Genomic DNA, 26,499 nt, shown 5'->3' on the forward strand with positions numbered 1-26,499 from the left:
TGAGAGGAAATTGAAATGAAAAGAAATGTCACAAGAAGACGATCAGCTTCTCATACCCAAGTGAGAATTAAACCTCACCTGTGTCCTCCACCAGTGGTTTGGCTGATCTTGATCCCTTAGGAGCCAGGAGACTGGTGAGCATCTCCAAACCCTCAAAGTGCTGTCCGGCCGTCTCTTTAGGGACATGCAGCGTGAAGAGACCTGATACAAACACAAATATTTTAAGTTTCTATGTAACAGAAGTAGAGACAGATCTTTTTTCTGTATTGTGACGTACAGATTTTAGAAAAAAAAAAAAAAAAAAAAAAATGTAGGGTGGGGACTTGGTCCTATCCAGCAGTTGTTGATTGGATGGAGGCCAACCTGAATGTGAACTTGCATTCGATTGCAAGAAAAGAGTTCAAGAGGACTAAATGATTGGTGAACAGTGCTATACGTCACCAGAGAGAAGTCTGTCGTTTCACTAGAAAATCGAGTTAAAATATTTTAATTAAAAATTCAATTCAAGTTAACAATGTTAACTTAAAAGACTAAACTAAACAGATCTCTCTCTGTCCAATCACCAACCAGTGGATTGCATCAAGTCCCTCCAATACATTTTTCACTTGGATGTATGTCACAACACAGAAGAGATCTGCCATTACTTCCAAAACCTTAAAGCAACTGTTCACCAAAAAATAAAAATTCAGTTCATTTTTTCGGTGGAATGCAAATTAAGGTATTTTTTTAGTCCATACAACGAAAGTCAAGGGGTCCAAAACAATATTTTTGTTACTTTTGTGCTCTACAGAAGAAAGAAAGTCTTGTGAACACTCTCGCCGTCTGCCAGGGTTGGAGCAAACAGATAGTCCCGCCCCAAATTTATGCCATTGGTTAAGCCACTGTTGCCGTGTTAGGCTGGTTGGGATTCTTAAACAAACAGAGCAATGTTTTGAAAGCAGACACTTTTTTTTCTGGGAAATCAACCTACAAAGTTTTTCTTATAGTTGTCTCTACTTATTAAGCTGGGACAGGAAAAAATATTTTAAACTGAAAAAAATAAATAAAAAAAATACACATACACAGATCATCCTTAAAATGACAATAATTGCCTTGATTGTAGTGCTTAAAAATGTGTGAATGATTTATAATTCCTTTTGTAAACACAGAAAGTAATTAGATGTGCTTTATGATAGACGACTATTAAATTATTCACTGGCTGTCGATCAAAGACGACGTGCTGAAATGAGGCCAATGAGATGTCAAGCAGAAGATCCCGTGGCCATTAGGTATAATTAAAAGCGCTAATAGGCAGCTCATTAAAAGACATGTCGGGACTACGGCAGACACAATCACAGCGCTGCTTCTGCTGTTTCTTCCAGAATTAAAGATTGATAAGTACCACACGACAGAGAGAAATAGAGAGAGAGAGAGAGAGAGACAGCGAGAGTATAATCAAAGTGAAGGTGTATCCCAATAAAGAAAGAAGAGCAATCGTTTTGATGCTGACGGCTCAACCGGCTGATTAAATGTGAGAGTTCTGTGCTACAATGAAGAAAGAAAGGCCGCAAGAGGGAGAGAAAGATTAATAAACTTGTGTTTATGATGTTACTTGGATATTTTCTCTTATCTGTGCTGGGGGGTTTAAAAAATCTGGTTTAAAAAATTTTTTAAACCAGCCAAAGTAGGTCTTAGTTAGTCTCCCAGCCCAAATCGGGCCCTTTCAGCTAGAACAGCTACCTGACTAGCTAAATCAGAGAGAGAGCGAGAGAGAGAGAGAGAGAGAGAGAAACCTTGCTTGGCTTGGCCAGGTTAGCTATAATCAGCTTAGACTGGTAACAGTGATTTTTAAAGGGATAGTTCACCCAAAAAAATGAAAATTCACCCCCATGTTGTTCCAAACCCGTATGACATTCTGTTTTTTCTCTGGAACATAACAGAAGATATTTTGAAAAATTTGCTAAGTGTTTTTTTTGTTTGTTTGTTTTTTGTCAATACAATGGAAGTCAATGGTGACCAATTACCATCATTCTTCAAAATATCTTCTTTTGTGTTTTTATAAAATAAAGAGAGTCATACAGGTTTGGAACAACATGAGGGTGAGTAAATGATGGCAGAAATTTAATTTTTGGGTGATCTGTTCCTTTAGCTCTGGCATTTTTTTTTTTTTTTAGAGGACAGGAAATTATAAGAGGGTAATGTGACAACTCCAAACCCATGTCTTCCACATGAGCACAATATCTGGAGTATGTGCGCTAATCACTACCCCACCAGACTGGTATTCCATCTTTGACTTTGTGTTTTCTTATGCAAACAGGAATTTGTGGAAATTGCAAAATTATAGGAGTAAAAAAGCAGAGGGATTATATTTCACACATTATATGCCAAACGGTTACAATCTCCAAGTCTGTGCTTGACATCCTTGCAATAAACAACCTAGAATTTTAGACCATGCTGGAACATTAAAGATTAAAACAGTGTTATGTTAAAATGACAATAATTCCCTTGACTGTAGTCCTTCCAGATTTGTGAATGATTTATAATTACTTGTTACTCTGTGTAAACGCAGAAAGCAATTAGACATTCTTTATGATAGACTCCTGCTAAATTATTCACTGGCTGTCGATCAAAGAAGACACGCTGAAACAAGGCCAACGAGACGTCAGGAACCGGATCCTGTGGCCATTATTTAGCAACTGAAAATCTTCATGCTATTTGGAGAGCAGTTAGACAGCTTGAACTGTTGTGAAAATTGTAAAATCAAAGGGGTATATAAATAAACTAACCTATCAATCAATGTAAGAACAAGAAAATTCTTGGCAGTCAAGTAGCAATGTGCTTCCGTAAATTCCTTAATATTTCACTTTTTAATTAGATTTTTTAAAAAGATGTACATTTTAGAATTTATTTCCACAGGACACTACAGAGAGCCTCTTTTGACCACAACCCAGAACCTGAATTCGGAAATTATTATTCTTTTATGTCCTGTGAGGTTTGTATACCGTATCCTGTACGTGTGACTTTGTCCCCATTCCGATTCTAAAGATTATTGTTCCAAAGCATTATAATGAATAGTGCCTATGTAATGTTGATCAAAACCAAATTTTCCTGCTCTCTACAAGTTTAAACTTTAATGTTATTTTAAAGATAATTACTTAAGTATCCCACACTATACTTTTTTGAGATATAATTAAGATAATGACAATAATTGCTTTAGAACTGCACAGCAATGCATTGTAACAAAGGATTGTATAATACTGACAATTTTATATCTTACTCAGGCAGAACTTTCTACTAGTCTGTAATTACTATGTTCTGAATGCTTAAAAGATCTTAGGTGGAAGTTAGTAAGTAATGATACAGTAGAACTACAGCTGCACGATTAATTGTTAAAAAAAATCGTGATCACGATTCAAACACCCAAGCAATCTTATTGCTAAATGATAATGATTCACCAGTGTCTATTAAACCTTTGACAAAATCACACCAGAACATTTAGATCTGCATTGGTGCTGCTGCTTGTTATTTTCTGTGTTACAAATATTTACATTATCATAAAAGTACTGGGATAAAAGTTTATAGTTCAGATATAAACACTGATGTCTTGGAAGCGATCAAAATAGAGCAAATCACCTTTTAAAAGTAACTTGGTGCTTCAAATAATGATTGTATGGATTACACTGTTACACCACCTGGTGGCGACAAGTGACAAGTTAAAAAAATGTATTTATCATTGAATTATTCATTCAAGAGTTTCAAACAAAAACACTAATTCATCCAGTAATGACACAAGGTAAGTATTTATGAGTGAGTCACTGAATCATTCATTCAAACTGTTTTTTAAAAACAATTAATTCAGATTAATTAAACATTTTAAATAGACATTTTGTCAGAACCGCTAATAAATTTCATGTTATTTTGTGTAGTTGTCTGTTCAGAATCATGGGAGAATAGTGATCTCTGTATAAAACAAAAGAAAATACAAAATCGTGCAGCTCTAAGTGGAACCGTATTCTAAAGGCTAGGGCATTTTTGAAGCTTGTTCAGTCTTTTGTTTCAAGAAACACCAGTATCTGAGATATTGAGTGGCAAACAAAAGCAGCGCAGGTTTTCTGAGACTACAACTATAACGCAGAATCAATGATTGTTACCTTTATCGATATCGAATGAAGCTTTTTCCCGGCCATCTTCTACTATTCTCCCAGGGAGAGTCAACCTTCGGGGTAGATGATTATATCATTATTCATTAGTAACGATACTATATATATATATATATATATAATTGCATTATAATATACACACATACACATTTATCTGTAATATGCATTTGCAACCAAAACCCAAATGCATACAGTACAGTCCAAAAGTTTGGAACCACTAAGATTTTTAATGTTTTTAAAAGAAGTTTCGTCTGCTCACCAAGGCTACATTTATTTAATTAAAAATACAGCAAAAACAGTAATATTGTGAAATATTATTACAATTTAAAATAACTGTTTTCTATTTGAATATATTTCACAAAGTAATTTATTCCTGTGATGGCAAAGCTTAATTTTCAGCATCATTACTCCAGTCTTCAGTGTCACATGATCCTTCAGAAATCATTCTAATATGCTGATCTGCTGCTCAAGAAACATTTAATGTGTACAATTGTACAAAATATTTGTGTACAATATTTTTTTTCAGGATTATTTGATGAATAGAAAGTTCAAAAGAACAGTGTTTATCTGAAATCTAATCTTTTGTAACATTATAAATGTCTTTACTGCCACTTTTGATTGATTTAATGCATCCTTGCTGAATAAAAGTATTCATTTCTTTAATTTCTTTTCAAAAAAATAAAAATAAAAATTCTTACTGACCCCAAACTTTTGAACGGTAGTGTATAATGCTACAGAAACGTTGTATTTCAGATAAATGCTGTTCTTTTGAACTTTCTATTCATCAAGGAATCCTGAAAAAAAAAAGTACACAACTGTTTTCAACATTGAAAATAATCATAAATGTTTATTGAGCAGCAGATCAGCATATTAGAATGATTTCTGAAGGATCATGTGACACTGAAGACTGGAGTAATGATGCTGAAAATTCAGCTTTGCATCACAGGAATAAATTACTTTGTCAAATATATTTAAATAGTACACAGTTATTTGAAATTGTAATAATATTTCACAATATTACTGTTTTTTACTGTATTTTTAATTAAATAAATGTAGCCTTGGTGAGCAGACGAAACTTCTTTTAAAAACATTAAAAATCTTAGTGGTTCCAAACTTTTGGACTGTACTGTATATGTTCCTGCTAATAACAAAACTTAAAACCAAGGGGCATCTACAAATAAAGTATTCCAGACATTTCCTCAGAAATTGCAATAGAAGTGTGAATGAGGTGTCCAAATGCTTTTTTGGGTCTCTGTCTTTGTATTTGTAGGTAAAAACTTTGTAAACATCTTATAGTAAGTAAGTATTGATGAAGTAATGAAGTATTTTCCAGTGTTTTAGCATAACAGAATGTCAGTCATGGTGTTTGCAGGTGAGTCACCTAAGAAAGTATGGCTTGGCATAGAACTTCAAATCTTCTCCCTGGATGTAGATGTCAAACTCAGATGTCCTGGTGTAGGGTACACGAATAATCACAGTAAGGAAATTGGCATCCTGACTCAGTTCAAAGGCCGGTGTTATCATGATTACACACAGCAATGTTCTGCAGCAACAAGACAAAAACACAGATTAGAAAAATTATTATTCAGACATCTCAAAAAAGAAAAACGTTGGCGGGGGGGGGGGGAGGGTAAACTACAGGAATGCTAATTAAATGTTATTATAATTTGAAACCAATGCTAATGGGGTTAAACATAAATCCACTATCAATCAATCAAAAAAAAAAAAAAAACAGATTTTTTCTGATTCAACATTAAAAAGGTAATATCATATATCACAATATAATATAACGCAACAATGTACAACACAATCCTATTAGAATTAAACAAGAATAATCTAAGAATTAAATAACACCCTACTTACAAAATCCCAGAAATGTCTATTTTTTATTCATATTTTCAGAGCATCAGAATATTAATCGATTTTATCATTAAAAGGTCCTGCAAGATCATTTACTTTAAAGCCTAAAAATGTTTCTTTAGTCTGGTAATCTGTAGTATCAATCATGTCATCTTGGCACAAAAAGATACTTCAGTCTACTCAACAAGTCCCTGTCTGCAGTCATTATCTGAAGAATAGAAAGAATACGGCAGCTTAACAACTCCACCTTGTGGCTATTTAATTTGAACTCAATGAGACATAAAAAACACTTTTGCCAACTAGTACATTATAAACCTTGGATGCGATTAGTTTCTAATGAAACTTTATTCTATCCAACACAACACTGTTATTCACCAGTTAAGACACATTCTGATAACACTGAGGACTAAAATGAAAGAAAACATCGATAAAAGACATCCAAGTAACCAAAGTGGCTATACTGATTTGATAGGTGCACACAGGATAGAAAACAAACCCCAAATAATCAATTAAATGATAACTAACGCCCAATGCAGGTAATCAGCTGTCAAAAGTCTGCCTGTGCTGTTTGTGCATGCAATGTTTATGCCATCATTAAGCAGGCAGGACACACTCCATGCATTTTTTTAGACTTTAACGTTCACAAACTGTATCGTACGATATACATAAGGAAATGTCAAATAATATAAACATTATAAAACAAAACTGATACCTTCACGCCTCTTCTGTGTACACTTCCATGCGATAAATATCAGTAACACATATGCAGCACATGGCGTGCTTCCTGCTTTCTCTGCTGGCCATGTTTTACCGTATTTCCACATATAAGGAGGACTACAAACTCACTTTGACATTACACTCAGTTTCTCATTGGAATACTACACGCTCATGGGCACACATGGTCAAGCTGACGGAATACATAGCAATTAACGTAATTTCAAATCAAATATTTATTAATAAAATTGGAATAATTCCTTCAACACATTGCTTTTATTTGAGAAATTAATCAGGTTAGAAGCATAAACCAATAGCTGTCATCATACAATAATGAAGATACAATAATGTAGTCTATAAAAATAACATTATTTTGTCAAAAACGATTGTTATTAGTAGTAGTAGCCAAGTAGTAATAAAAAGTGTTAATATCCTACTGACAGCATATAATATAATATAATATAATATAATATAATATAATATAATATAATATAATATAATATAATATAATATAATATAATATAAAAAAGTTTCAAATCGTTTCATCCATTGTGACAGAAGTATTACAAGTGTTACGGTAAGGAGTGTAAGGTCCGCCTTCAGAGATTCATATACGTGTGTGATATCGGCGCTAAGCTGAGCAGCATCGTCTTCATCATCATCACAGTACAAATGAAGAAGTATGGCTGCACACTACAAATATGTCCCCATGTTTTAACCAGAGCCATGGTTAAAACATTTCGACGCGGACAGAGCACTTTTTCACCATGAGAATTCACGGAAAGATTGTGGCTATCGCGGTATGCTTTGGAGTTTTTCTACTTTTGTACTTTTTCGGGGGGAACGCTGCGGACGAGCCGCCGCTGAAAGAAGTTGCGAAAGAAAAACATTTTCCATCCTTCAATTATGCCGAGGATATCGCACCGGCGAAAGAAGCGAAACAAACCCCCGAAGAGCCTCAAAAAACACCGAAACTAATCCGCAAACAGCCGAAGTTGAGCAGCAGAGGAGGAGGGAATGTCATCGCAAAGACTCGGTAGGAAATTCTTCAAGTGCAGCATCATGATTAACAACCAGTTTGATCCAAAACAGACTGCACAAATATGCGTTACAAGTTGTCAAGATGTTTTCAATCCTTTTATTGAATATAATGCATGTGATACAAATTAATATAGTTTATTATAATGCATGTTTTTTTTGTTCTACTGAAGTTGATACATAGGCTTCCTTTCAATCCCCTTTCTGTAAAAATGATCAGTGCATTAGTTTGATTCTCAAGGGCATTTATGAGCTCAGTCACTGCAAATCAATGCAAATGCATGCTTTAATAACAACCCATAAATCATTGGTCTTTTTCTGGGTGACAACACAGCCAATCCAACTAGACATTCTTGTCAAAAGCCTGCTGTGACAGAGATTTTAGCAATAATGTCTTGAACTGATTGTGCAATCTTAAGTTTCTTAATGTAACAAGAAGGAAAGCATGCATGACACAATTTTTGCTCTGTTCACCTCCAGATTGCTATGCACTAATGTCTTAAATCTTCGAGACCAAGTGTGCATTGCGCATGCTACCACACCAAGTCTAAGAGCCCCCTTTGCGCATCTCAGCCACGATTATCTCAATTGTATTTTCATTATGGCTTTATTAAAAAGGTCACCTTGAATGCAGTTGCAGTTCCCAAAGGGTCTCAACGAAGGACAAAATCAATGATTGGTTGAGTGCACACACTCCCTTGTGACTCGAGGATGGAGTAGTTTATTCATCAAGATGATCCGCCCTTTCTGAGACATAATTAAAAGGAGCTGTCACATTTAGGTGAACGGAAGATTGGTTCATTTGTGTCAGGGTTTTGATAGTGTAAAATCAATCATGTAAAGGTAGGCAAACTATAGATGGATGCCTTTTTGACAGTGAAATCAATTCTGCATTGAGGATGAGTTTAATATTCACTGCTTGCCTTCTTTCAGCAAGCATATGTTATCGCCCCTCTGACAGCTTCACATAAACGCCACTAATTGCAGTTGTGAGATATCTCAACCCTTTGACCCTCCTGTTGGGTTTCCAGCGGTGATCCGTCTTCATGTCCACACCCCTGTGACTGCTTTCTGCTGATAAACCCACAATGCAAAGGGCTAATGCAGAGTGGGGAAATTAGTTAAACAGATCCACCGTACAAACAGGAGAGATCAGAGGGTGTGATTTGGAAAACGCTCTATGCGTTTAATTCCTGGCTCCCTATCCATCTCCGCAGAGGAAGGGGGAGGGGCAAAGCCATCTCATCCCGTATGACCTGTTGTTTTATTTAGAAGCGATTAACTCTTCCGCACGAGTTTTTCCTTTTTAAGCGCATCCTCCAGACGTGCTTCCTGCCTCACTGTTGCAAAACAGACAAATGTGTCCCTGATGATACGTTTCATCACATTCAGGGGGCCCGAAGGGTCTGTTTTGTCCTGAGGGTTCTAGCTAACACAGACCTTTTGATCCCAAACCTTTGATTTTTTTTTTTTTTTTTTTTTCTGTTTTATTGTTGTATTATAAAAAGAATAGATCACCAAAAAGTGAAAATGCCTTCATATATTTAACCTTGTGTCACTCCAAACCTGTATAAAGATATTTTTAAGAATATAGAGTGCTGCAGGGATGATGTTTTTTTTTTTTTTTTTTGGACGAAACCCGGAAATGAGTTGGCATATTAGTACTTTCAGTTCCATCTTTCTGAAGTCAAGGGTTTTTTTTGTTTTTTGAATGGGTTTTTTGGTTAAATGCCTAAAATAAGGTCTGTGGTTAACACAAGCGTAAGATATTCTCATTTATTCTGTGACATAAAATACATCAGTAAAACCCCCTTGTGATTATTTAAAGCATTTTTGCTAACCAGTGGCTAAATGGGACTACAGAGGTTGTCGTGGACATTAAACAACATCATACCGAACAGGAAAAGTGCTCACCTAGTCCACTTTCACAGCCTCGTTGTGTTTATAATGGCGCTCTTGCAAACTTTTCTAAAAGCTGGCCCACACTAAAAGATTTTTAAAATGTGAGAGACCACAAACATGACGATAAAAAAATAATAGATTTAACAGTTTTGTTCCTATAGTGTGTGGAGTGCCACGAAGTGACCTAGACAGCACAACACACACTAACAAATTCCATTCACAAAGAACCAAAGTCCCGACTGTGAACACGGGAAACTGCACAAAATCTCTCGCAATCAAATGTGACTTTTCAGTAAACAAACATGGCGGACGACGGGCAAGAAGAAATGGCTTCTGTCTTCCATCAGCTAACTTTCTGATTGGGTATCGTTTCATTCCACGTGACAGTCTACAGAGTGTGTGCACGTTTGTCCTCAAGGTTCCCCCCACACAACAGAATTTCTGATCCTAAATATTCAACATGTTGAATATTTACAATTTGAGATTGGTGTGGCCCGATGTGCTTCCAAGTTGATTCAATCACTCTTAACACATCACACCACAAAATAAAATCTGATAAAATAATCTGTAGAACCATCAAGATAATCTGGACTTCACCTAGGATTGTCGGAAGGGGAGAATTGAGCCCCAAATTGGTCCGATTATCTTGTAGTGTGTGGGTGCCTTTTTTTGGAAAATGTTTTTAAAATAAAGACCGAAAGAGCTGTCTTAATGGTGGTTCATTGTAATGACAGAATTTTCATTTTTGAGTGAACTGTTCTTTTAATATAACAAATTAAAATGGCAATGAAGTAAATTTGCAACAGTACGTTCACGTTTCTTTCACACCCTTTCCCAATATAACCTGCATTACTGGAAAGCTGGGTGCTCATAACACCTTTCTCTGCCAGAATTGCAAACACCACCGTTTTTGCCGCACCTAGGAATAAATGTCTACTAACTGTCAAATGAATAGCTTGCTCTGTCATCTATAATACAGCTATGACTAGAGGCAACTGCTGCATGGCAGCTACATTATATAAAGCTATAAACATGTCATGGAGGAAGACTAAGAGCCCTCCATTTGTGTGTATCTCTCTCTCTAGCCTCTTTTTTTTTTTTATCACAGTTTCTACACGGAACGCCGAATATCTCTCAATTGTCAACTGTGCCTCTCGATGAGTTGATTCCTCCTCTGCAGTCTTTATCTTCTAGCCTGAAGCAATAACACTAGCATTTCACTTCAGGTGCCACTGAAAAGCTGACTCTGCCTGGACAGGCATGCAGACATTCTGAAGAGGGGGAAAAGTGCTAATAATTTTGTTGTGTAGAGTGTGGTGAATAGCTATAGGAAAAGCATTGTCTGAATTCCATACACATAGACTTGGGGGCTTGGCTTGACTCGGCCAGCAGATTTGTTCTGTATATGGTTTTTTGGAGGTCTCTTTGGTGTTTTCCATTGTTTTAGGTTCTAATTTCAGGATTAGATTAGCGACTGAAATGTGCACGATGCACAAACCACCAAAGGTTTCACAATCCAGTGTGAAGTGCAGCATAATTTCGATTCGCTAACAAATCTATTCATGAACCTAAAAACAAAACATTGGGGAAAAGCCCAGTTCTAAGGGGGCGTTAGAGTGTGCTAAGCACCCTCAAACGAAAGCAAGAGCACCCTCAGTTGATAGTACTGACTGTAATAATATCATATTGGTAAAACGGATGTTGTAAACACAACAGTGTGTATTTGTGTTGAGCATCAAAGTTTTCTATTTACAACTCATTTTTGCAGCGTTGCGCAATGTTGCCAATCACTGTTGAGTTCTTGAACGCAATGGCCAATTAGAGGTGTTTTAAGTTGGTCAGTAGTATCCTCTCACTGCTCATAACCCTTTTTCTGTGTATAATGGAGAAATGTAAATTATTTGTAAAACCATTCTTGCTTAAATTGTTGCACTAAATGGAATGCTTACATTTTAAGAATGATTCTTATAAATATATTCAATAAATATCTCTTATAAGCTAAAGGAAGAGATACACAATAGAAATCCATTTTATTTTTATTCATTTTTGGATCACTTTTCAGTTGATTTCATGTTGCCAGTTTTGTTTTGTCTACAATCGTGTTCTCAACGAGGAACATCAGTGTCAGCATTCACTTTTATAGGAACTCAACTTTTACTCAATAAGGAGTGCAATATTTAATTCTGCCTTCACAGTCTAAATGTTTCCAGATGTGTCCTCTCAGACTGCAAGAATTTTTATAAGATCAGAGCATGTGAACATTTCATGTTGATTAAAAAAGGCACCGAATTCAGTAGTGTGTTTGTATGCTTCATATGTTGATCAGAAGGTAAATGCCTCTCAATCTTGGAAAAATGATTGAAGAAATGAAAAGATTAAATTGTTTAATATCATTCAATCAGACTATTGATGCAATTCCTGTTGCTTGATTTGCAGTGGTGTAAACGGGGAGGTTTTTCCACAGGAAACCACAGCCTTCAAAGCAGATTCTGCAGTCTTTTGTGATACTAGTCTATAATCTATAATAGGCAGAAAACTATTTCAGGTGTGAAAATATCTCTGCTTCCCTGTTGTCAAACTCCAAGGTGTTTCCATGTTTTTCCTTTTCTTAATTTCACATCATATCAAGGTCTGTGTTTGAGTTGAAATGAGAGCAAGAGTGTTTGCACGTCCTTGGCTTAATGGAAGCTCTTTGATGTCTGTCTGAAAGGCTGCATGCTTTTCTTGCGGTATGAATTTGTTTCCTCCACCAAAGCCTTGGATAACTGGAGGACTTTTTTTCCCAGAGGTCGTCTCTTGGGTAGAGCTTAGAGGGTTAGAGAGCTTACTTCCTTGGAGTGATGGAGACTCAACATGAATCACAAAAGCAAACACCACACCAATAACAAATGTTGTTAGAGACACAAGACAAAGAAATGTGTACTCAAGTGAAACACCGGGTCACTTAAGCCATGACGAGCAAGAGTGCTACTCATCTGCATGTTTAATGTCTCCTATTGTCTTCGAAGTAAGGCTGGGCAATATGGCAAAAAATATGATCACTGTATTTTTTTTCCATATTGATTAATATTTATCCCACCTTGGTTGGAACTGACCAACGACTAATTTTGCAGACCGTCCAACTTTTGCCCCTCTAGGGGTTAAAAAACAAAACTGCATGCATTTTGCGGAAGAACATTGTTTTGATTGTGCTTTGGCTCTGTAACTGTGCGGATGAATATGGTTATCCTACTGCTCATAAAACATTCACAACTAGGTTAAAACGTGATTTTTCCCTAGATGTTCGAGAATTAGCGTGCTCCATGTCAACCTTTCTTACTCGTTGTGACAACTAACCTATGCCACTCCCACAATATACATGCGTCAAAGTAGCAGGAGTATCTTTTCTCTTTCTACAGATATAATGAGAGACACACACAGACGAGTGATGTATGTATGCAAATTGCTGCAAAAACCATCCTGCTAGGTCTAAAATATAAACACTTATACCGTATTGTTCTGAATATAAGACACCATTTTCTTGCTTAGAAATACATCTGAAAAACGGGTTCGTCTTATATTCAGGGTCTATAATCAATAATAGACCCGCAACTAGAGCTGGATGATTAATTGAAAAGTAATCGAAACCGAAATTCAGAACCTCTAACCAATGTCGGTTATTTCATTTTTTTAAATCCTGTTAATACTTACCACTTAAAAAAATACTACCACGTGTGTAGCCACGTGACTCCGCCCCGCAGGTGAACGCGGAGTCAACACACAGAGACGGCGCGGGAGCGGTGAGCCTTGCGTCTCCACTAAACTTTGTCAGTTGTATGTGTTTTAAGGTTTGCCAGTTTAGACATTCAAGTGATTTAGACAATCGGATGTGTATTATTATATTGAGCTACCACAATTAAAGGTGCTCTAAGCGATGTCACGCGTTTTTAGGCCAAAAATGTTTTTGTCACATACAGCAAACATCTCCTCACTATCCACTAGCTGCCTGTCCTCTGAACACACTGTAAAAAAACACAGTCTCTGTAGTTGCCACAAGCTCCAAAAACAGCAATAAAAACAAACTGGTGCAGCCTGGACCACGAAACATAATAAACATGCTCCAGCCAATAACCGACAAGAAAGATTTTAAATGCGCGTTCATGACGCACGCATTTCAGGAAGCACGAGGAGGGAGGGTCTAGCTAGCCTCTGTTTTGTTTGACAACACTTCGAACGTCAACAGGAAGTTACTCCACCCAGGATCGCTTAGAGCACCTTTAAAGGTCAGAACACACCAAGCCGACGCCGACGAACTAGTGGCGACGAAAGCAGACTGCGGGGTTGGCTCACGTCGGCACCGTCTGTGTCCAAAGTTGCCCTGACACACCAAACCAACGCTAAACAGCCGACGGCCAAGTAGCACGTCAGTTCTGCGCCTGCGTGAGATGAAATGCCTGTCCGAACCAGCAGGTGGCTGTAGCTGAACAGCCAATCAGATCAGATGGCCCGACGGACCGACGAGCTCCGACGGCGATTTAACATTTCGAAACGGCCGAAAAAAGCCAACGAGGACCAACTTCAGCCGACGGTGCGGAACACACTGAGAAAACTTAGTCGGCCGACGAACAAAAACTGGCCGACGGCCAACCGTCGGCTTGGTGTGTTCCTGCCTTAATAGAGAGACAGTATGACTAATTCACACACGCAATCGCTCTCATTATGTAATGGTACTGTGCTAATTTCTTTATCGGATTTACAACGAGCAGAAATCTGTAAGAAATGTTACGAACCATAGATAAAATAACTGCTGAAAGTGAGCTGTTATGTCAGATCACTCTTTCAAACGGAAAAAATATCCTATCTTTAATTGTCAAGCAAATTTACAGTACAAACCTAGTAAGTGAACTATGAGGGCAAAAAAAAAAAAAAAAGCCAAACAAAATAATCGTTCATTAATCCTAATTGAGGTAAAATGTTCAATTAATCGAGGTTTTGATTTTAGGTCATAATTGTCCAGCCCTACCCACAACAATAGGTGGCGCCAACTAGGCGTAAAACCATAGACTGTAAAAAAATAGAGAAATACGGTGTCTCAGAGTGTAATGTTAGAAATCGCAAGCACAAAAATACAGTCTTAAAAACGCTAACAGTCAAAGGAAAGCTTACCGTCATGTTTGTGTGCCTCGCTGAGGGGACCAGATTACAAAACTACAATAAGATTTCACTTCTACTGTTAATGTAATTTTGGTAGGCTTCATGGTTTTCACTATGAGACAGATAGCCTAATTTTTATATAATTAAGATGGGCTGCAGGTTATTTTTATGGTATGCCAAAAAGTGTTTATTTTTAAATGTGATTGTTGGTACATTTTTACCAGTAAAAAATAAAAAATAAAAAATATGCAATATGAAAATTATTTTCAAATGAAAGCATTTTCTTTCTAAAAAATTTGATCTTCAAAAAGCCTTTTTTTTTTTTTTTTTTTTTTTCAAATGGTACATCTTGAAAAAGAGGGGGTTGTCTTATAATCATGGTCGTCTTATTCGGAACAATGCAGTTATAGGCTTACAATAGTGAATCTGACCTTCATTTCGGGTTTGTAAACACAAAAACGCATTCTTCTTATTCTTTTTTGTAATACGTTTGCCTTTGTGTGCTCTCTGATCAAGTTGTTTGCAAATCTGACTCTGACTCAGAATTGTTTACCCTTGAATCATTTAAATGAGGTTTTCAATGTGCCAGAGGAACCGTGAACAGAATAAGGAGTATTTCACGACCGTGTTGTCTCATGGTTTGACCCAGCTGATTTGTACCAGATGTTTTTGTTGTTGATGGTTTGGATGAGTTTGGATAGATTTAAGCTGTTTTTCTTTACCTCTAGGCAGAAGAGTGAGGTGGGGCACCCTGTGTCAAAGGTCACACGAACAGAGGATGTCATGCACCTGGCAGTAGTGGCTTGTGGGAACCGTCTAGATGAAACGCTCAACATGGTGAAGTCAGCACTGCTCTTCAGCATAAAGAAGATTAAATTTCACATCTTTGCAGAGGAGGACTTGGCTGAACAATTTGAAAAAGGGGTGAGAGCATGTCCCTTGATTCTTTCATCTTTGCTGTGATTCTCTTAGGTTTTTTAAGTTGATTCTAATGTCTAGCTGACTGGTGACCTAATGTTTTTTCTTTTTTTTTTCATCCAACTTTAATTTCCAATGGTTTGAGTATCTTTACTTATCTAAGGCATATCTTTATTCTCAAAAAAGCATCGCTATGGATAACTGGCTTTCAGACAAAGTTTCATCCCATAACTATGCAGCTCTAAAAAAATTTGGCACACATTTTGGCCATAATTTTGTGGACTATTGCTTCACTCTGATTCTTTTCCTTGCAACTAAAATCTCTAAATGTAATATGCCAATATAACTAATAGGGCTGTAAATATTTGCTTTGACAACAATTCAGTTTGATTACTGTTTTTTTTATTAAATGATGCATTGCATCCTGAAATTTTATATTTGGCCAGTTCAGTTTATTATTTATTGTTTTGATACAATTGATAATTTTTCCAGTGCTTTGCTAAGGCAAATTAATTATTGCTTATATTTGGGGTTATGAACCTTTTGCAAACCTCCAATAACAAGCTCTTGCTCATGTGATATATTAAAGTATTATAGTATAGTAATCATGACTGCCTTTTTACATCCTTAGTAACTAGTTATACAATTTGCACCATAAGATTTCTCAGTGTATTTAAACAGACCTTTGATAGAACACTGACTGTCAATTTTATTGTACTAGTGGCTTTGTGGTAACCCTCAGACAATGTCAGACTAACCCTGACAACCAATCTGGTGAGGAGGGTAATGTGAGAAACCTCATGAATCTATTGATCTCTTTACCATGCTTTTAAAACATTATTTGGTTTCTGGTAGAATAGTCTCTCTCCACAGTCCTAATTGTTTACAATGTTTCTCACCACAGAGGGACTGTTATTGAAAATAGCACTACATTGTTTTTTACACTTAGACAGCTGATGCTTTTTGAGAGGTACCCTCTGGCCTTGAGCTGATCTTGATCTAGTCCTGCGCCGTATTGCTGAAGATAAAGGAACTGAAGGCTTTGAAGAGCGATAGAGAAGGAATGCAATGTCATGTTTGTTATTCAAAAGATTTCCTCTATTTTTCTGCAGCCTTTTCAGTAGTAGTTATTTGGCCATCAGCAGGATATTATAAACCAGTGGCTCTTAACTGATTTGTTATGACTCAAAAATGGGTTGAAGTTCTTTGCTGATGGGATCACGGACAGCTGGGAACCAAGTTGATTTTTTTGACATTTATTAGAAAAGAGAAAATTGCTTTCGTATCTTTTGTTGTTGACATGCATCTAAATAAATGTACACAGTTGAATTTACAATAAAATATTGTCAAGTTAAAGGTCACTTGATATTATAGCTAATAATAAGTAAGGGGTAATCCACGACTAGCTGTGCATTAAAAAATTGTAATCCATGCCGTGGAGGCAAAGCCTCAGTTGCCTCTGCGGAGTGCATTAATGTCGTTTAATGCACACACAGCGAGTCATTGATTATCCTGCTTATACCATGGTCATTTGCTGGCATTGACAAGTTAAAGCTATCATTAATGTTGGTAGCGCAATATTTGACCGGAAGGGTAAAAATTACAATTATTTAAATCAGTTACACTCCGACTAATACACTGTAATACACTAATGTCATGATTCGATACAAATCAAGATGCTGAACTCACAATATGATCCTGTCACGATATTTTAAGCCAAAATAAAGAAGAGGGTTTTATTATTAGCATTATTATTATTACTTTATTATTATTAAAATAATATTATTATTTCATTATCATCAGGAGCCACAAATACTCCCCCAATGCATTATTATACGTTATAAACGTAGTTTTCTACGTCAGAATGCTGAGTCATTATTGGCCGGCTCCTGCGTCAGCATCATGTGAACAGCGTAGGGGCAATACTCAGTCGGCTTTCTGACGCAGAACCTGGAAGTACTGAACGTAAACAATGTAGGAGAATGACAGGAAGGAGATGGAATTGTTGAATAAAGTCGTTATTTTTAATTTGTTTTTGCGCACAAAAAGTATTCTCGTCACTGTAGTTGTGTGGACTACTTTAACAATGTATTTAATACCTTTCTGGACCTTAAAAGGTGCATTGACGTTGCAGCCTCTGTGTGGTTCAGATACCCCTCGGATTTCCTCAAAAATATCTTAATTTGTCTTGATGAATGAAGAGTCTTATGGGTTTGGAATGACATGAAGGTGAGTGGTTTATGACAGAAATTTAATTTTTGGGTGAACTAACCCTTTAAGACATTGAAAACATGCCATGTCCTAGTTAGTTAGAACAACCTATAACAGTATGGGGGGGATCACTTCAGGACTTCTACATTATATTCTATAAATCACAATTCTTACAAAAGATACAAAATGATGCTCTTTTGAAGGATTAGTATAGGTTTCTTCTCACACTTCTCTTTGCTGACACCTGTAGGCAATAGATGTGCGGTTTACCGAAGGCTGACAGTCATGACATTGACTGATTCTTTCAATTTCTTCTCACAGTTCAGTGTGTGGCCTCAGACGGTGTCCTCCAGGTTTCACTACAGCATATATCCAATCACCTTCTCTGTGGGGAATGCAGACGAATGGAAGAAACTCTTCAAGCCATGTGCTGCCCAGAGGCTCTTTCTTCCTGTAGGTTCCTGCTGCTTAATGTTTTTTTTTCTTCATTTGTTTGTGTTTTCCATCTCGCCACAATGACTGTAGCCAAGTATTTCTTCTGATATCAGGTTATCCTGAAGGACGTGGACTCGCTGTTGTACGTGGACACAGATGTTCTGTTTCTCCGCCCTATGGATGACATCTGGAAGTTTCTGAAAGCTTTCAACAGCACTCAGCTAGCTGCCATGGCCCCAGAGCACGAGATCCCTAAGATCGGCTGGTATAGCCGCTTCGCAAGGCACCCCTTTTATGGAGTCACAGGGGTCAATTCAGGGGTCATGCTAATGAACCTCACACGGATTCGTAGCACTCTGTTTAGGGTAAGGAACAATACAACTGACTTGACTTGAATTTTGATGGTTGCTTTGTAGCTCTGGTAATGGTGAAATTTCAGTGGTCCTTCCTAAATCCTTGTCCACATAGCTGTATTTTAAATTTTAAATACTAGAAATGAATATATATATATATATATATATATATATATATATAATCTCTACCATACCAGTCTTCATCCTATATTAGAGATTTTTTATTTTATTTTATCAGTATCAGTCAGTGTTGTATTTAAAGGTTTAGTTCACCCAAAAATGAAAATTCTGTCATTAATTACTCACCCTCATGTCGTTCCAAAACCATAAGACTTTCGTTCATCTTCGGAACACAAATGAAGATCTTTCTGATGAAACCTGAGCGCTTTCTGTCCCTTCATAGACAGCTGGAGGGACAGAAATAAAAGCCTAAATTCAATCTGTTCATCACATAAAGCGATCGTGTCCCTTCAGAAAATTTGGACTAAACCACTCAATTCATATGGATTAGTTTTACGATCTCTTTATGAACTTTCTGAAGCATCAAAGTGGCAGTTGCATTAGCTGTCAATGGAGGGACAGAAAGCTCTCGATTTCATCAGAAAGATCTTAATTTGTGTTCCAAAGATGAACAAAAGTCTTATGGTTTTGGAATGACATGAGGGTGAGTAATTAATGACAGAATTTTCATTTTTGGGTGAACTAACCCTTTAATTGTAGATTACATTTAAGTGAGCGTTAGATAACAGCAAAGGTAATCTTTAAAAGCACTAATAATTTCCTGTTAAATGTAATCTTTGGCAAATCAATATCTTTTTTAATACTTTTTTTATATCCTTTTTTTATTCAATTCTAGAATTTAAAAAGCCAAATTTAAGTTTTTAGTTGTTTATTTTTAATTTATAATAAAAATGTTAACATCTGGCATTTATCGGTTAACTACTATAACTTGAGAATGATTGTCAGCTTATCGATATCAGACAAAATTTTAGTATTGGTTCATCTCTACCAAATACGTTCTTATTTATACGAACACATTACAAACATAAAATACTTAATAATGCAAATATTTTTGATTTCATAGATTTTTGCTTTACTGTATTTTTTGTGCTTGGTTATTTCTAGGTATTGCCAGTGTTTTCCTTATGTAGTTTATTCCTTTTGGTAGTGGGCTGAGGCTTTGACGTTCGCGTGTCTTCTGAGGTTTCTTTGCACATTTAAACTCTTTTAACCTCAGGCTGTTTTTAGTAGGCAGTGATGGAAGTCTACTGATTGCCATCCATTGAGAGAGCGAGAGAGTGGCTGACAGCAGTCTGGATTAGCATATTTCTGTAACTCAGCTAGAACTGTAATTTCCAACCAAAGCACATTTTCAAGGCTGTCTGGGGGGACAAAAAGAAAATTTCTTCTTCTGAAAAAAAAACTCAATTTCCATATCAACAGCTGTCTGAGAAGTGGCTGCCAGACTCACTGTTGAGGAAAATAACCTGCCACTATTGATTTTACAGAACAGCATGATCGCCAGCGGTCTGTCATGGGAAAATCTGCTACACCCTCTCTATCAGAAATACAAGAACCACATCACATGGGGAGACCAAGACCTCCTCAACATCATCTTCCACTACAATCCAGGTACATGTGTGTTTGCTCAATTATATGCTTGACTAAGATGACTATGATTAGACAACACTAGCAAAAAAGAACTATGGAATTACAGTGTTTTTTGGACATGTACCATGATGTTTTTAAAGTACCATGGAGTATGTTGTAAATACAATGGTATAAATCGAAATACCTTAGTTTTAAATACAGTGGTATATATCGAAATACCTTAGTTTTAGCATGTTTTTTTGGACATGCTTTATATTAATACAATGCGCCATTGTAATGTCATTGTATTCTTTGAAGTACCTTGGAGTATCTTGTAAAAGCCATGGTATATATCAAAATACTTTGGCTTTACCATGTTTTAGACATAATACTATGACATTTTTCAAAAGATGGTACATACTATGGTAAATATCAAAATACCTCAGTATTACCGTTTAAAAAAAAAAAAAAATGTAACAGTGTATATATGAAAATATCATGATATTAGCAAATGTGATTATGTGATAATGTCATTAGACAGAAAGTAATGGAAAGTTTTTCAGTGCATCATTTAAACTTGCAAATAAAGCAGAGCGCTTTCTTTATTTGTGTTGATTTGCACTCTAGTGTTACAGCACTGTATTTGTGTTTTTTGCTTAAGGCTTGAATCCAAGTTGAAAAGCTGTTATTCTACATGTGAAGCCTTGCAGCTTTGTATCACGTACATGTTAACTAAACTTTACAACTCTGATTGTTATTTCTTGTGCAGAGCTTGAAGCTCTGAAAATAAAACAAAAAGACCTGATATGATACAGAACACTCTCTTTCCTCACCCTCCTGAAAGTTGTTGTTTTATCTGGGTTTTATGGAGATAAGACCCTTTTGTGTAGATTAACAATTCTCTTGACTGGAACAGGTATGACAGATGCTGACAGGTGCAGTTATTAAAGTCTCTAAATTGGTGAGATATTTGGCAAGGGTAGTGCTTGTTTGACAACTGTAATGGAACAGGTCCAAAAGACTTGCACAACTACAAACACCAACAAATAGAAGAAAAATGATTCTCAATCTCAGCACAAGTGCTGCTTAGCTATGTTATTTGCAGTTTGGATAAAATGTTGAATGTTTTTCTTTGTGTCTACAGAGTGTCTGTACATATTTCCATGCCAGTGGAACTACAGGCCAGATCACTGCATGTATGGAAGCAATTGCAAAGCTGCGGAAGAGGAGGGGGTGTCTATTCTTCATGGTAACCGTGGAGTGTACCATGACGACAAGCAGCCCGCATTCAGAGTGGTGTATGATGCCATACGTGAGGTGAGCTGGCACTATCTTTTCAGGAGACCGTTATATGATAGAACTAATAGAATAGCTGTCAGATTGAAGATAATTATATATGTTATGTACTAAGGGCTGTCAAAATTAATCCTTTAATCCTTCGGCTGTGCTACAGTTACAGTATATGATCACGCTATCTTTCATTCAAGTGCTTTTAAACCATTCAAGCGTGATAAGATGCAAAAAAGAACTCAAATCTGTACTGGCACACTGTCTGTGAAGCTGCTCTCTGTGAACAAACACCCAAAATGCAGAGATCTCTTTCATGCTTTAAAAGACAAAAACAAAACAAAACATAGAATTATGTCAAAATTCCCTCTTTGTCAAGTGTCCTCATAAGCAGAGTCTTAAATGAGTTAGAAAGTGGTAAATGAATGTAAAGAGTTGTGAAAAAATAGGATGTGTCAGATCTGCTTCATGTCTTAAAGTGACAGCAGCCTAATAAACCTGTCTGTCATTAAAGGGTTAGTTCACCCAAAAATGAAAATGATGTCATTAATGACTCACCCTCATGTCGTTCCAAACCCATAAGACCTCCGTTCATCTTCGGAACACAGTTTAAGATATTCTAGATTTAGTCCGAGAGCTTTCTGTCCCTCCATTGAAAATGTATGTACGGTATACTGTCCATGTCCAGAAAGGTAATGAAAACATCATCAAAGTAGTCCATGTGACATCAGTGGGTTAGTTAGAAGTTTTTGAAGCATCGAAAATACATTTTGGTCCAAAAATAACAAACTACGACTTTATTCAGCATTGTCTTCTCTTCCGGGTCTGTTGTCAATCCGCGTTCACGACTCCGCTGTGACGCTGCTTGTGACAGCGGTTGCTGCTGTGTAGGAGCTTCTTCCATCGCTCTTAGTTCTGTATTCGGGTTCAAATAAATATGGCTGAGCAAAAAAATGCAAGTCTTCCTCTGTATCGAAATCCTTAGACATGTTTGCAAAGGTTGTTTTGTTTACAGCGTGCGTCTCCCTCAGACTGTAAACGAAGCTCGGGCGCACCAGATAACACGTCAGCAGCGTCACTGCGGAGTCGTGAATGCGGATTGACAACAGACAATGCTGAATAATGTCGTAGTTTTTGTTATTTTTGGACCAAAATGTATTTTTGATGCTTCAACAAATTCTAACTAACCCACTGATGTCACATGCTTCTAATATGTAAAGCTGCTTTGAAACAATTACCAATTGTAAAAAGCGCTATATAAATAAATTTGACTTGACTTGAAACTTTGATGTTTTTATTACCTTTCTGGACATGGACAGTATACCGTACATACATTTTCAATGGAGGGACAGAAAGCTCTCGGACTAAATCTAAAATATCTTAAACTGTGTTCCGAAGATGAACGGAGGTCTTACGGGTTTGAAACGGCATGAGTGGTGAGTCATTAATGACATAATTTACATTTTTGGGTGAACTAACCCTTTAATGTTAATCAAAGAACAAAAAACAAAGAGAAAATCACTCACTGCTCTTGACTGAATAACTTTTGTAGCTTTAATAAGGATTAATCTATATTCAATTCATAATTGATGCAGTGAAGACTGTGCAGTGTTTGATTATTCAATTTCTGTATATTTACCTGTTAGACCTACCTGAAAACCTGAAAAGGGATAGTTCACCCAAAAATGAAAATTTGATGTTTATCTGCTTACCCCCAGGGCATCCAAGATGTAGGTGACTTTGTTTCTTCAGTAGAACACAAAAGATGATTTTTAACTCCAACCGCTGCCGTCTGTCATTCAAATAATGCCAGTGGATGGGAACTTCATCTATAAGAGTAAATAAAACTTGCTTAGACAAATCCAAATTAAACCCTGCTGCTTGTGAGGACACATTGATGTCCTAAGACACGAAACGATTGGTTTGTGCGAGAAAACGAACAGTATTTATATAATTTTTTACCTCTAATACACCACTATGTCCAACTGTGTTCAGCATTCGCTTAATGAGGTCTGATCGCGCTCTGACAACGGCAGTGATGTCTCGCGCATATACTTCAATGAGTGCTAGACATCACTGCCATTGTCAGAGCGCGATCAGACCTCACTAAGCGAGTACTGAACACAGTTGGACATAGTGGTGTATTAGAGGTAAAAAATTATATAAATACTGTTCGGTTTCTCGCACAAACCGATCGTTTCGTGTCTTAGGACATCAGTGTGTCATCACGAGCCACATGGTTTAATTTGGGTTTGTCTAAGCAAGTTTTATTTACTCTTATAGATGAAGTTCCCATCCACTGGCATTATTTGAATGACAGACGGCAATGGTTGGAGTTAAAAATCATCAATTGTGTTCTACTGAAGAAACAAAGTCACCTACATCTTGGATGCCCTGGGGGTAAGCAGATAAACATCAAATTTTCATTTTTGGGTGAACTATCCCATTAAAGTACTGTTTACAAGGTTACATGGGTCAAAAACAATGAAAACACTAACTTTTTTGTGCATTTTAGCAGGGGAGATAAAAATCTATCTATCTATCTATCTATCTATCTATCTATCTATCTATCTATCTATCTATCTATCTATCTATCTATCTATCTATCTATCTATCTATCTATCTATCTATCTATCTATCTATGCATCCATCCATCCTCCCACACCCACATAACAATGACAAATCAAATCGTTTTTTATGTCTTTTTAATTTTTCATAAGATTTTATGCATAAGAAATATAATCCATTTATCTTTGCTTGCTCAGACCACTTTCTAATTTTTCAGTGTGAACAAAGCAAATCCTGAGGGTGTTGAATCATATGAGAATAAATAGAAGTGTTGCATTGTGCATTCAGAGTGCAGTCTCCTTGAATCTCTCCTTGAAGGCTAATAGCAGGAAAGCGTCTCTTCAAGAGGAAGCCTTTTGTATGGTTGAGTCACGTGGGCCCCTCTGCTGTTCAGAATTCAGTCCGATATGAAACGTGGACCTTGTTCATTGTGCCTCCACAATTATACCAAAGCAGTTCCTTGAACAATTATGTATTTCATCTTCTCTTTCAGTATCCCTTTGAGGAGAACTTGTTCCAGTCTTTGTTTTACCCTCTTCAGACTAAGTTCCTAGACACAGTTAACACCCTTTGTGGAAGAATACCACAGGTGTTCCTCAAACAGATCGAGAAGACCATGAGGGCTATTTATGAGAAAAAAGTGGTGCGCCGTGTCCGACTGCCACACGAGAAATGAGCCTGCATTTCAACAGCATAAGGAAGAGTCTCTGCCTGCTGCTTGGATCAGAGTGTTTTTGTTTTCATTGAAGATGAGCAATGCCAGAGGCAAGCTACATTTGGTCCATTAGGCCCAGTATGAGCTTCACGAGCTAGCGGAGCTGGAGATTTAAGCAGGAACAAGCAGCAGTTTTGGTCTGCTGGATGGATACAGAGAAGTAACCAAATGCATCAAGCGGCTCCAACTGTGGGTAACCAAGAATATGAGAGACTCGTTGGCAAAGCTGTTTTCAGCAAATCCAAAAATATGAATTCAGAGCTGTTTATTTACAACTGTGTTGTACCATTTTTCAGCATCTAGTTTGTCTAGTATTACACAATTGGAGCATTTGTGTCTCAGTACACTTTATCTAATTCTTGTACTTAAGTGGCTGCACCAATTTGTTTGAGCATTCTGCTGCTTAATAGCATGAGAATAACGCCTTGTTTTCAAGCCACAAAAATGAATGTAGCACGCAGAAACAACCAAAGAGAATTAGCCTGTCAGCCTTTAGAACTCAGTAAGATGTACATTCAGTTTAAGCACAGCCTTAATGGTGGATGTTCACACTGTTTACATTGAAGATGACTTGTTAGTGAGATTAGAAAGGAGTCTGATGTTGTAATGTTTTCTTTGGGGCTGCATTTTAATATATATATGTATAGAATATCAGAAGGCCTTTTTGTGAAAATTCCAATTAAGTCAGGTGTCCTGTATTTTGATATGACAAGCCTATTCTGATAGACATCATGAATTTGGAATTTAGGATAACCTATACCAGTTTATGAGAGCTGGCCTAAAGGTCTAAGTGTTCAAATATTTTTAGCAATGGTAAATTTTCAGAGTGTAACGTTTTGTTGTTTTATCCTGTGCTTTGTTAGGAGTTTGAACTTCTGCCATAGTGGGATTAAATGAATGTGATCATTTAAAATAAATGTGCCGATTAGAAAGGTTTGTACATCTTGACAGTATTATATAGCCTATGTAAAAACAACACTATAACAAAACAATACACAGATGTACAGTCTGCATTTAATTGCACTTTTTTAAACAAATACTGAGTTTGGAGAAAGTAAAATGCAAGATAAGTTAAAAATGGCAACAAGATTAGTTTAACAAAAGAAACTCTCTGGACCCAGTATGATCAGTTTACCCTTTTTTTTAAAAAACATTCTAAAATCATTTCAAGTTTGTGTAATCGCAGCCTTTTTATTTGTTGACTGTTTCTGTGTGAAAGTACAAACATTATAATGGGGAGATTGTGTTGTAAGTGTTTTGATGTGTGTTTTGACATGTTCATTTAGCACAATGTGCTTAATTATATGTGTGACCAGTTTCCAGCCTCCTGTCACTGGTCTGGGATCAGTGATGAGATTTATTTAACTGGAAACTCAGGAGACTATTATACATCTCATGTTATCTCTGTGTCAAGAGACGCACCAGCGATGTTCATTGTATCAAGTGTGCTTTTCTGTCTTTCTGAATGTCTTCTATTGTATGTGTTATTGTCCTTTTATACAGAAGTGTGTATGTTAAAAATGTAATAAATAAATATGCATTTAATATTAACTTGGCTCACAGTTCTTTTTGATGTATTTATCTATTATTTAAAAATTAACATTTCAATAGTGTCATCATGTACTACAATCTATTG

The 26,499-nt window shown here is 36.6% G+C and overlaps 2 protein-coding genes across 2 annotated transcripts in view; one reads left to right on the forward strand and one right to left on the reverse strand.

The window, feature by feature from the left end:
* The window catches only part of shq1 (SHQ1, H/ACA ribonucleoprotein assembly factor), a 51,303-nt gene extending 44,443 nt beyond the window's left edge, over positions 1-6,860 (reverse strand). Inside the window, exons 1-4 of the mRNA XM_048198859.1 lie at positions 6,712-6,860; positions 5,521-5,682; positions 4,131-4,195; positions 79-201 (exon numbers count right to left, since the gene is read on the reverse strand). Of these exons, the coding sequence (XP_048054816.1) occupies positions 79-201; positions 4,131-4,195; positions 5,521-5,663 (331 nt within the window). The 5' untranslated portion in view covers positions 5,664-5,682; positions 6,712-6,860. The remainder of the gene's footprint in view (positions 1-78; positions 202-4,130; positions 4,196-5,520; positions 5,683-6,711) is intronic.
* Positions 6,861-7,311: 451 nt separating this feature from the next.
* On the forward strand, positions 7,312-26,414 carry gxylt2 (glucoside xylosyltransferase 2). Its single transcript, XM_048198861.1, has 7 exons — positions 7,312-7,749; positions 15,515-15,710; positions 18,237-18,368; positions 18,464-18,715; positions 20,212-20,335; positions 21,438-21,610; positions 24,642-26,414. Exons 1-7 carry the CDS (start codon positions 7,481-7,483, stop codon positions 24,822-24,824), a joined length of 1,329 nt encoding a protein of 442 aa, XP_048054818.1. The 5' UTR covers positions 7,312-7,480; the 3' UTR covers positions 24,825-26,414.
* The last annotated feature ends 85 nt before the right edge of the window (positions 26,415-26,499 follow it).

The sequence above is a fragment of the Megalobrama amblycephala genome, linkage group LG8 (genome assembly GCF_018812025.1).
Source record: "Megalobrama amblycephala isolate DHTTF-2021 linkage group LG8, ASM1881202v1, whole genome shotgun sequence".
In the NCBI taxonomy this organism is placed as follows: Eukaryota; Metazoa; Chordata; class Actinopteri; order Cypriniformes; family Xenocyprididae; genus Megalobrama; species Megalobrama amblycephala.